This window comes from Hakea prostrata, chromosome 4 (genome assembly GCF_041222555.1).
Source record: "Hakea prostrata isolate BN-2017 chromosome 4, UWA_Hpros_2, whole genome shotgun sequence".
Classification (NCBI taxonomy): Eukaryota; Viridiplantae; Streptophyta; class Magnoliopsida; order Proteales; family Proteaceae; genus Hakea; species Hakea prostrata.
In genome coordinates, this window is record NC_142603.1 from 4,380,783 (window position 1) to 4,393,210 (window position 12,428).

General features: G+C 38.1%; 1 protein-coding gene across 1 annotated transcript; it reads left to right on the top strand.

Annotated features, from left to right (window-relative positions):
* Nucleotides 1-233: 233 nt before the first annotated feature.
* LOC149017221 (casein kinase II subunit alpha-4, chloroplastic) lies at nucleotides 234-8,878 on the top strand. The gene is made up of 10 exons (XM_089151552.1): nucleotides 234-685; nucleotides 835-964; nucleotides 2,359-2,553; nucleotides 5,092-5,249; nucleotides 6,598-6,688; nucleotides 7,125-7,190; nucleotides 7,599-7,681; nucleotides 7,788-7,851; nucleotides 7,959-8,027; nucleotides 8,376-8,878. Exons 4-10 carry the CDS (start codon nucleotides 5,122-5,124, stop codon nucleotides 8,433-8,435), a joined length of 561 nt encoding a protein of 186 aa, XP_089007678.1. The 5' UTR covers nucleotides 234-685; nucleotides 835-964; nucleotides 2,359-2,553; nucleotides 5,092-5,121; the 3' UTR covers nucleotides 8,436-8,878.
* Nucleotides 8,879-12,428: the final 3,550 nt, after the last annotated feature.

Below are 12,428 nucleotides of genomic sequence, written 5' to 3' on the forward strand. Positions count from 1 at the left end.
CACAATGTAATGTAGGAATTCCTAAAATGGACTTTATAAGTGGACCGGGCAATCGGGTTAACCGGGGCATCCCATTTCCATCTTTACAAAAAATAGAAAAAAAATAAAAGCCTCCACAATACTTAAAATTCAAAACAAGGAAAAATCGTCTAAAAATAAAAACAAGAGCGAAACGAAATCTGGATAAAAAGAAAAAAGAAAAAAGAAAAAAAGAAAAAACGGAAAAGGAAAAGGAAAAGGAGAAGGGTACCCGACTACCGGGAAGGAGTTGGTGTTTCCTTCCTTTTTCGTAACATTTTCGCAGGTGCGAGTTTTTCCTGTGTTTCATGGCCATAAGGCCTCTCCAACTGATTCAGAAATATCATTCAGTCTCTGTTTTCATCTCGACAACTTTTCCAGGTTGTTCTTTACGTCTTCATCTTCTTCTACCGGTAAGGACCTCAAGGGCACCATCTCCTTTAAGCATCTCAAGGATTTCCTGCAAGTATCCGCTCGCATACGCAGAGGAAGAACGATCATTGCGCCACCGCCTTTCTTCTTCTTCTTAAGCAGCAAAGCTGGCTCAGAAGATCGGAAAATCCATCCGCCGGCCCGGAGCCGCTTCGAAGGCTAGGGTTCATGCCGACGTTAACGTACTCCGTCCTAAGGAATACTGGGATTACGAGACTCTTACCGTCCAGTGGGGGTACTACTTTCTGTAATCTCTCATTAATTTCATCAGCTGAACCAAAAAAGAGAGGAGCAAAAGAATACCTCGAACACATTTTGCTTTTCTTTTAATTTTGATTGGAATTGATTGATTGATCATTTATTTATCTATTTATTTCTTTGCAGGGACCAAGACGACTATGAAGTAGTGAGGAAGGTGGGAAGGGGAAAATACAGCGAGGTATTTGAAGGTGCCAATACCACCAATGATGAACGTTGTGTCATAAAGATCCTCAAACCGGTGAAGAAGAAAAAGGTGAGGCCTGTGCATCCTTCAGTGTGCTCAGTTCTTTAGGCCTCTACATCGCTGCTTGATAGAGATTGTAAGAAAAATTTTATTTCTTGTTTCGTTCTTAGTAGTTCGTTATTTGTTTATTTATTTTTATGGGATCCTTCCGAGATATATTAACTTAATGATATGGCATTTAAATGTTTTACGATTACACTAATAAAGAAGCAATCACAACAGAACAAAAACCACCCTATTCAGTCTATTAGTCGGCTGGCTTCCTCCGCCGCCGTTGAGAAGAGGCTATTGAAGGAAGCTAGTCTAGCCCTAGAGACTTGGAAGACTAAGCCTTATTTGAGTAAGGTTGCATCACTTAAAGTAAGTTCAATGAAATTTTCTCCTGTAAGTAAATCATAAATATGAACAATCCTCAAATGCTGACTCTGGTGGTCATATCTGTGAAGGCTTCTTAAAAGTTCCCTGAATCACTTTGGCCCTGTTTGTTTGATGGAAAAACTGGGGAAGGTAAAAGCAGGTGGAAACTTGTACTTGATTCTTTCGAACTACCACATGTGTGATTACTAGGTTAGATAGGGTGAGAAACCTTCTGAGAAAGCTTCTGAAATTACAGAACAGTAGTATTCTCAGATCAGTCCAGCAATACAGCCAACCCTAGCCCTTCCCAAACCCTAACAAAAATCCTAGCTACTTTTGAATTTTAAATTTCACATCTGTGATTCAAAGTAAGCATGGTTCAGATCCGAAATCGAGTTTCAGCGGATTGATCCGTGTATTGGTGCCCTCCATCCTTGTCCTTTGTTTGGGGATTCTTTTGCTTGAGGCAGTCGATGACTGTATGCCTATTTGAGATAGTTCGGGTTCAACCCAAGCCTCAATATGTAGAGCTCAATCCTCACTAGTTTCCCACCCTCTTTATCTATCAAACAAACAGAACCTTACAGTTTTCTTTATCCTAAGGTCATTCTCCGCTTGATTTTAAACTGATAGTTTGTATAATTTTAGCTGCTGCTTCCTTTTTTGTTGATGTTTCAATTTGATTATGGTAATACATGCTTTCCCAAGGTTTCAAATTGATATTGTAGTCTAGATACCTGATAATTCATTACTATATTTAGCAATTTAGTACATATTAAAATAATGTAGATCAGCAATCCGCCATCCAAAATTTCAATGGATTCAGGCTATACGGTTCTGTATCAGGTAAAATTGATGATCCAATACTGATCTTCAGAACCATGTGTTTGGTTTCTTCTGTATTGTTTGTTATATGACTGCCTTCATGCAATCATGTATGCCTGTAATATTTATGCATCTGATTATCTCTATTTTTAGTGCACGGTACACTTGTCTTAGCCTTCTTTGGGAATTTTTAAGCTCACCTTCATCCTTTGATAATGCAGATCAGAAGGGAGATTAAAATACTGCAGAATCTGTGTGGAGGGCCCAATGTCGTTAAATTGCTGGATATTGTCAGAGATCAGCAGTCAAAGACTCCTAGCCTTATATTTGAATATGTGAATAATACAGATTTTAAAGTGCTTTATCCGACATTGACGGACTATGATACTCGATATTACATCTATGAGCTGTTGAAGGCAAGTTCATCATCTTAGTCCTTATAGATTAATTTTTGAGTGAAAGATGATGAAGATTACACTTCACATCATATTCTCTATTTTATATCTTGCAATGTTGTCACGGAGTATAGGTGACCCAAGGTGTTGGCAAGGCCTGGACACAAGGTGACACCAACAAGGAATTGGAGCTGTGTACACCTATGATTCCAATGCCTGCCTAGGTGACACCGACACCTTGACAACTGTTGACATGTTGAACTGCTTCTCCTTTGATGGTTGAGAATTAACATATCATTAATTTTTAAGGAAGAAAGAGTTTGGTTTCACAATTTGAGAAATGAGGTTTTACATTTATCTCGAGTTAATGCATTCATTTGCAATTAGTGATAGTCCCTTTTAAGATGGAGCATCTATCTATGAAATGATTTTTAAAGCCTTATTTCAACGCAATGGGATAAAAACATGGATCCTTCCTCCTCTATCAGTTATGCTAGAAGTCATACTTGGTATAGGGCCTAAGCTATGCATGTTGTTTGTCACCACTTCTCCCCATGTCTAATCTTGACATGCTCTAGGACTTTCAATGTCTTAAATCTGAATCAGATCACTCCTTTGTAATGGGCATCCAAAGGCCTTTGTTCAACATGGTTGTGCGACCTTAAACGATTTTTGTGTAGCTTACCAAGAATTGCAGCGACCCCAGCTCAGCTCTTATGTGATTATTTCTTACTTTATCCTTCCAAGTTTTGCTTTATCTTCATCTCAACGTCCTTGACTCTTTCACACTTGGTTTATCTATGTGACACTGCTCAACAACACACCATACATCATAGCCGGTCAAATGACAGCCCTATGTAGCTTTTCATTAAGCTTTAAAGGGATACACCGATCACACAATACTCTAGATGCACCTTTCCGTTTCATCCATTATATTTTAATCCTTTTGGCAACATCATCTTCTAAATCACCTTCTTTATTTATGATTGAATCTAGATATCTAAAGTAATCACTTTGTGGAATTTGCTGGTCCTTAGTAATTATCACCTCATTAACTGTAATAACTTGGCTCAATATATTTTATTGTTGTTTTATTTATTTGAAGATCTTTTGATTCCCATGTTGATTTTCATAAGTTCAACATGGCATAACGGCATGACCTTTGAATTAGTCTCATCCACGAAAATAGTATATTCTAGTAAAAGCACACACTGTGGAACCCCATCTTGTATGCCTTTGGTTTAACTCATTTATGATAAGCACAAATTGATAAGGACTTAAGGCTGATCCAATAGTGAGTGGGATTCACTTCCTTGACCCCCTCATGTTTTTGGTGGTCAAATGCATATTTTTGATCATGTCCACTTATTTACAAGCCACCTTGTTTTCTCTAGAATATGTTAGATCAATTCTCTATGTACCTTTTAAATAAAAATTTTTGGAATAAAATACTCTGAACAAAGGATCGCAGCTTCGATTTCAAGGTCGATTTTGACCTAGCAAGAAACTGAAATTTCCAGGTTTTGGACCGAAACGAGCAAGGTTTCTACCCTAGGTTTTGGGGCTTATATGGCCTCCATTTCATTTGATTTCTTGCCTTTTACCTATTTAAAGCATAATAAACACAATGGAATTAGTAGTTTGCCCAAAAAACCCACTAAAAAGTTATCATTCTAGTATACTAACAAATGACTGGTTCTAAGAAGTACAAGTTGTATTGCACATGCATAGAATCATCAGCCTACATGAATTGTTCGATAGAATGACTACATGTATAACAAGTCAACAAAATACAATGGCCATCTAGCAACTACAATATCCCCTGCTTGTAGTAGTAATTTGAGTACTAGATTAAAGCTGGCCATGACATTTTGCCTATGAAGTTATCCATGAACTGAGACACTATGTTTCTATAGGTAATGTAGATATCCCTTGTGTGAACTTTTCCCCCCAAGTTTCGACAAATTTCCAACACCCTTCCCCCAAGTTTAGACAACTTTTGACAGATGAGTTATTGATTTGGGGCGAAATAGAGGTTGAAATCACAAAATATATCAAAAAATGCTTTGGGGGTCAAAACTCAAAGGGCGAAACCTGTTGAAATTGTTGCAGGTTGTTTCAATGGAGATTTTGACCGTTTGATTGAAACCGGATATACTTTTTGACTTAGCCTTTTATTTAAAAGCCTGGAACATAATTGATTGGAGGGCAAGAATCCATTACCTAAGATAACCTTAGGAGAAGTGGTGAGAAAGGATATATATAGCTTAGGCCTTGTATTTGTCTCTAACAGAATTGATTGGAGGGCAAGAATCCATGTAGCTGACCCCATTTAGTTGGGACAAGGCTTATTGTTGTTGTTGTTGTTGTTTTGACATGCAAAACTGTGATACTATGAGAAGTTACTTATTTGTAATTTGTTGTTTTCATTTGTCTTTGTTACCTTCCCTTTCTCTGTGATTGCCATTGTCTTCTTCTCAGAATGTATTCCCCCCCGCCCCCCCAATTTCTAATTTTTAGTTTGTTTGATCACTGAAAGTTTTTTGGATGTTTGCATAGGCGCTAGAATATTGCCATTCACAAGGTATTATGCACCGCGATGTGAAGCCCCACAATGTTATGATTGATCATGAACAGCGTAAGCTTCGTCTTATAGATTGGGGGCTTGCAGAGTTCTATCATCCAGGAAAAGAGTACAATGTTCGGGTTGCTTCAAGGTTTGTCTGTAACTATGCATTAATTGATATTGGAACTATTCCCCTTTTTTCTCCTGGTATTCTCTTTTTAATTTCTGAAGTCACCATGAACCAACCCACCACTTAGTAACAAATTTTGGTTTAAAAATTGATCATGCGGGACTAAAGGTGACAGATTAGAATCTATTATTTTCTGTAGTTTCAAGGCTGGGTATAAATTTGAACTGAACGGTCTATGAGGTGCATTGTTGCCACTGCATCTAAGTGACCTGAGGTTCTCTGCCATCTGGTGGGGGTGGGGAGGGGAGTTTGGTACTATGGCAACACCAATACAGTGTTGCTAGGCAATACCAGAAGGCTGACTAGACAACTTTGAGGTGAATGTTTTTGCTTGAACAGTTAGGGTTTAGAGTTTTTAAGTGTGAAGTTCATTCATTTTCTCTGTCTTCTGTTTTATTCCTAGTTTCCTTTTGGTGCTCTCTGTAATATCCATCATCTGGGAGACATCAAAGATTTTTCTGAAACTTGGATTGGATCCCTGAACCTTCTCTCTCCTGAACTTGTTTTTGTCATCAGGTGCCTAGGCTGGTGGTTTCTATTTTATTTCATGTTGACAGCAATGCTAAAACAAAAAGAAATCTGATTGTGGACCATTTGGGTTTATAAGGATATGAGCATCATCCCCAACTCTCAGTTATGCAAAGAGGTTTGGGAAAATGGTTGTTCATCTTAGAATAAAATTCTGTTAGGATATTGTTGGAATTTATCTCCTGGCTTGTACAACAAAATGTATCATCTTTAATTTTCAGCCAGATTTGTGGAAATTTTACGTCAACATAATCATAGTGGCATAAGACTAATGGACCATTTGTAGGTGAGAGAGAAGAGGAGGGGTGCAGGGTTTGTAATATTGATGCTTTGTCTGGCCTGGCTTTGTGCTGTGATTAGGGGAATCTCAACCCTGTGGCCATTTTCCTGACCTCATTTATTCCAATTAAGAGATCGCTTTGTTACGCTCTTCTATACATTGAAGGATGGTGTAGCTCTTTGTTAAAAAACATCATAGAGATCGGGAAGATCATCTTTTTTAGAGATAAAATGCATGCAATGTAAAAGGTGAACAGATTGTTTTTGTTATTATTGCTTGGGTATGGGTATTATCCTTATTCGAGCAGATTTATAATATTTGGGTTTTGGCACTTGGATTACTGAACTTGTCATTTTAGTTTGACTGTTGGAGGATGTAGGTACAAGTTCGAGCTTGATAGAACCTTGTCTTTACTGATTCGGCCATTCCCACATTCTTCAGATTTTTAGCCTTGTTTTGCGCTCTCTCTAGATGCAGTTTCATCTCTCCTTTTTTTGGCAGATATTTTAAAGGCCCGGAACTTCTAGTAGACTTACAAGACTATGACTATTCTCTGGACTTGTGGAGCCTTGGTTGTATGTTTGCTGGAATGGTGAGTTCACATACTTCTACATTGCGGAAGTGGTACTTTTGCATAAGAAGTAATCCAACCTCATTGGCTGGTCTTTGTTGTGCACATATGGAAGCTTGGATTGGACCTCCAATCTATAGGCATCCTGTTGCGCCAAGTTGATCATATGCCTCACCCCTAAGTGTGGTCTGCTTATATTTTATTTTAGCTTCCTTAAATAGGGGTTTCTCTTGTGGACCGGTTGAAACAGTCCACAAAGAAGCTTATATATCCCATGGTAAGGATCGTAGGCTAATCTATAGGATGAAAGATCTACTCGGTGGCCTCTCAAATCAGTGAATCTTGGTCTGCCTGCATGTTAATCCATGACAGGAACAGTGTGTGGTGGTTCCAAGTTTTCATACTTTGTTCAAGAATATGTTGTCTTATGAACCTCATAAATACTTGTGCCTGGCAGATATTCCGTAAGGAGCCATTTTTCTACGGGCATGATAATTATGATCAACTTGTCAAAATAGCCAAGGTATGTGCTACTATTAGATGATCTCAGTGCCTCTTTCATCCACCTTCTAATTAGTACTTGTTAAAAGCCACAGCAACATAATTGGAGAAATATAGATATCTTCAACATATGTAATTTCTTGTAACAAAATATCTCTGGTTTGGGTGTTTGCTTGAAAGAAATGGCTGGTAGTTGTTAAAAGCCACTGAAAAGCCACTGATTAGCTGATCTATGTGTCTAGTTGCTACTGTAACTGTGTAGTTTACATTATTCTTTTTAGAAGAAGATATTGTTCCCCGTTTCTCTATAGGCCTAGCTCTGCACTAGCGGTGCTTGTTATGACTTAACACTTTTGGCACAAGGGAAGGCAGGACATTTGTTAGAGTACCATTTCCTTTTCCCCACATCCTGGGTGATTGTTACTTGCAGGTACTTGGGACTGATGAATTAAATGCATATCTGAACAAATACCGATTGGAGTTGGACCCACACCTTGAGGCCCTTGTTGGAAGGTTGTTAATCATGAAGCCCTTTACAACACTATCAACTTCATTTCTTTAGAATTAGGGAAAGCCTTTTCTATTTGCTTTCTGAAATAGAAAATTTTTCTTGTTTCAGACACAGCAGGAAGCCTTGGACGAAGTTTATTAATGCTGATAATCAACATTTAGCTGTTCCAGAGGTTCTAATGAATCCTATCTATGCGGATTACAAACTTGAGATTTGCTTATTGTATTTGAGTCATCCGTAGCTTATTCCTTTTTTCTGCTTATATTTCGGTGTATGTAGGCAATTGATTTTCTTGACAAGTTGCTGCGATATGACCACCAGGAAAGACCAACCGCAAAAGAAGCAATGGTAGCATCTTTATCCATTTTCTTTTTCAGTGACTGTTTTTATAAGCTGTGATACCATGTACACGTTGCTAATGATAATTAGACCAGATCAAGAGTAGAATATCTCCAAACCCAGCCCAAAGAAAATGTAATGTGCACCTGGTCATGAAAAGCAACCGTTTCTCAAGTTCTACCAAATCTTGGTTGTGTAATTTCTCTTAGATTACTGTGGCGTCCCGGTGCAAAATAGTAGTCCTTCAATAGATACCCGAGGCAACCACATAGGATATGTCCTGATGTTTTATATGCTCTTTGTACTTGAATTAAATTATTCTTTATTCGGGGTGGTTCACATTTTTATATTATGCAGGCCCATCCTTATTTTCTTCCTGTGAGGAACGCAGAGAGCTGCAGGAATCGTACCCAATAGCGTGAGTTCTACTTCCTGATTTGAAGTTGGTTTGATCCACATTCTGATCAGGAATGGTGTGTGTGTGTGTGTGTTTTTGTGTCTTATTTTTTGTTCAAATGTGTTATAATTATTATAATTATTGTCATTATTTCCAGCTTTGGCAAGGATTGCCTTATAATTTAGTAACTTTTGAATGGAAAATCTGTGCTGTTCAGTGGTCAATAAACATTGCCACCTTGTATTTGGGTTCACTTTTCACTAAGAATTACTTCCTTTCCTCCATGTTCCATGAATTGTTGTGATCCAACATGCGATTATCATCAGCTTAGCTTTTCTTGCTGAATGTGTTTTGTCTGATTCACGGTAGCCAGAACTTCAATCTTCATATTAGTAATCAATAATTATAATAATAACTGGTTGCCTCTGACAAATGTATCCAATGTGTCCCTAAAAATGTTTTAGATAGGCCATGAATTTCAATTAAAATTGCGAGTGTCTTCGGTGGGCATGGGTGATGCTATCATATTGTGATCTAAGTCTCTATTTCTTATGCTCTGTTTGTATGCCCAAGGAATCGCGGTTGTCTGTATTGCTCTGTTGACGCTTTTTTCTGGATTCATGCAATGCATGATCTGTTGGGCCTGAACCCTCGTTGTTATCCCTCTTTGGCATGTGAGATGGTGAAGTAATAGAGCGCAGAACTTAATCTGGGTGAAATAGCGGTAGAGAGTTGTTGAACTGGGCTTTTGCTCAACTAGAAAACAAGAAAACTTGGGCTTCTCAATCTCTGTTGAAGGCTGTCTATTTTCTCAATTATTTTGACAGTGGCTTCTTATGGCAGAAGAAGTAGAAAGAGAGGAAGAGATAAGCAGTTGACCCATGAACTTGAAAGAGACAAGAATGGCCATGGAATGTTGTAGAAAGCGAAATGATGTTGTTCCACGTATTTTCTTCAATTTTATTTTTTGGGTAGATTTCTTCAATTAATAAACATCTTCTCCGCCTAAAGAGTACGTCCTACATCTGTGTCGATTGCAAATCAATGCGTTCATCGAAAAGGGCTCCTAAAAGAGTAACTTAAAACATATTCCACCTAAACATACATTACCCCATCTCCGTATTTGCTATGTTGCCAACAATAAAAACACTAACCTGAAAGAGTTACGCAGTTGACATGGATTAAATAACTCATAGTATGACAGTATGAAATAATCTTCTTAGAGTTAAGAGGCAAAAGTCTGCAATACATTAAATAGTTGCAAAGCTACCCTCTAAGGATACACTCGAGGTGCACCTCTTAACTTAGGAAAAAAAGGGTAATTTTCATCTGGATCCCTGAGGTTTGGTCTATGTTATTTTTAATAAAAAAAAACTGAGATATTGCATTTGCCTCCCCTGTGCTAGAAATAAAGCATTTGAGGACTAATTATCACTATTATTGCTAATTTGCTCTTTTTTTAATTGTAAGGACTGCTCACTTCATAACATTCCCATAACAGAATCAGCAAATGAAAACACTTTTAGTCTAAATAATTACAGAAGTCAAATCTTAAAATCATCAAATAAATTTGCTAAAATCTGATTAAGAAATACCTTAGGAGATGCTCAAATGTCTTCCTTGTACCTGTTAGCTTATTCTCTATGTCCCGGCATTCCCATACCTATTGATATTTTGGCCAAACCTTTCCAAGATAAAAATTGACCAGAAAATATAAAATATGAAATTTAAGCTAACGAACTGAACATAGTAGTCTCGAAAAACATTTAACAAACTGAAATGCAAGGTAGCCTTACAATGGATGTTGCTTTTCCAGAGCTACGGTCACATAGTTCTTGGCACCATGATTGTTTGGTTTTTCATGATAGGCGGGATAGTCCACATTGTCCCTATGGCAATTAAGCTGAGCTACCTTAAACTGAAATAGAAACTCAGCCAGTTTCAATCCAGGGGACTCAAGACTTAATCTGCCAACAGGATCTAGTAAATGTTTCCAAATAATGCACAGTACTGGTTTTGACATTGTGGTCAAGTTGGGGAAAGGATGTTTCTATCTGTCAGTAATGCTCCCTTTTTTTAGAAGGATTTTCTTAAAATGATCATGGTCCAATAATCCAACCAAGATTTTAAACGTTAGTGGATTAGACGCCTTTCATTTAGGGGTCACTTTAGTCATTTTAACATATTAGGCTGATTTCGTAGTTTGTTTTCCAATTTTAGTTAATGAATTATAATTAACATTCTTGCTGTCGTTCTCCCCCGGACTAAAGTGGCACTTGGTTCCAAAGTGTAACTTTCACCAAAGTGAGTGACATTTTAAATTACAAATATAAAAAGACCAATTGATCACAATATCCATTTGTACTTAATATTCTGAACAATTGGCTTGAAGGTACCTGGCCCGTTCACTGTGCGTGTGAGGCCATTATAAGGAAGAGGTGGTGAGGGAGGTCCTCGATTTGGGTCCGGAAATTTCATCGGACAACGGAGAGCACAGCAGCTAGCAGTGAACTGGATTGACAGATCAGTGGGACCCATCTGATGTTTGTGGTGAGGCCATTATCAAGAGGTGGAGAAGATCGGGATTCCTCGATCGGAACCAGTGTATCTGCCCTTGGGAAGCTCAAAACAATCAAAAATCTTGTTGGTTTGGCAGTTGCTGGTGCTTTAGGTGGTTCCAACGCCCAAGCCAGCAGGCAGCAACGTTGTTACTGCCATCTTTCTAGCAACTGGCCAAGATCCAACCCAGAATGTGGAGAGCTCCAATTGTATTACCAGGATGGAAACAGTGAATGATGCATGGAAAGGATTTGCAGGTATCAGTGACAATGCCATCCATTGATGTTGTATGTATTAAGTAGGAACAATTGAGGTACCTGACCTTTCCTAGTATCTCCAATTTACATTATATCAGCTGTTCTGTCTGGAAACATCTCCTTGAAGAGATTGGCACTTGGGAATATCTCTTGGGTGGAAGGTTGATTTGATAGGCAAGATGCCTTTTTGCCTTGGTATAAATTAAAGAAAATGAAGTATTTGTTCTTATGTGTGGTAAATTAACATTATTATCCCTTCCCTCTTACTCATAGTATCCAACCCTTAAGTGGAGAATTCTTTCACCCATCTTCTACCGTTTTACCACTGCGGAAGGAGCACAATCGAGCTTCTACGTCATGGGGTTTTAGATTTGATTGGGTCTGTAATTTTGTTTAAGTTTAATCAAAACATTTTTGTTCAAATGCAAATCTCTATAATTCAAACTTAACATTAATCCTGCTTTTGTCTCATCCACTAAAATGATTTAATCAGTCAAAGTGTTAACCCAAAAACCTCATTGTATGATTGACGCTAGACACCCAAAATTCATTCAATTTCAATCCACAGCAGCCCCCATTTCGTAACCTACAATTGATCTATCTTGCTAAAACATAAATCCAAAGTTAAGTTCTTCTATATCTGATTCATGTCATTCCTATACCTGGTTTTCAGAACTCTTCAAATTTGATGCCAAGATGACTACCTGAAACTCTAGAATTGGCATTACCTATTTCTCCAGGGAAGATTCAGATTTCGGATCCCACATTCTAACCCTCATTTTGGACTGAATTTTAGTGAGCATAATCCTTACTAGCCCTCGAGACCTTAAATTCCAAATTTTACAAACCCTAACCCTAATTTTCAGAATTTGAGTGAATAATAGCCTTTGATGGATACCTTGGACATTCCCCCATGTACCGTCCTGTCAAGATGATCCTACGAAGGTGAAGGCCCAAGCCCAGATCCAAGCCCAAGCCGGAGCCCAACTTGTGATTTGGTTTCATTAATGTTGAACTGGGCTTTCCCTTTCTGTTACTCAGAAAGCAATTTATTTTGACATGCAGAGGCTTCTTATAGCAGTAGAACTGTAAAAGCAGAAAGAAAGGAAGAGATAAGCAGTTGACCCATGAATTGAAAGAGACAAGAATGTAGAAAGCGAAATGATATTGTACCAGGCATGCTTGCTTCTATAAGTC

Bases quoted from the DNA above. Each gene is read 5' to 3' on its own strand.
- LOC149017221 (XM_089151552.1), top strand. From the start codon at position 5,122: ATGCACCGCGATGTGAAGCCCCACAATGTTATGATTGATCATGAACAG. The intron at 7,682-7,787 runs GTTGTTAATCAT...TTCTTGTTTCAG, and splicing joins CTTGAGGCCCTTGTTGGAAG to ACACAGCAGGAAGCCTTGGA. The intron at 7,852-7,958 runs GTTCTAATGAAT...CGGTGTATGTAG, and splicing joins AACATTTAGCTGTTCCAGAG to GCAATTGATTTTCTTGACAA.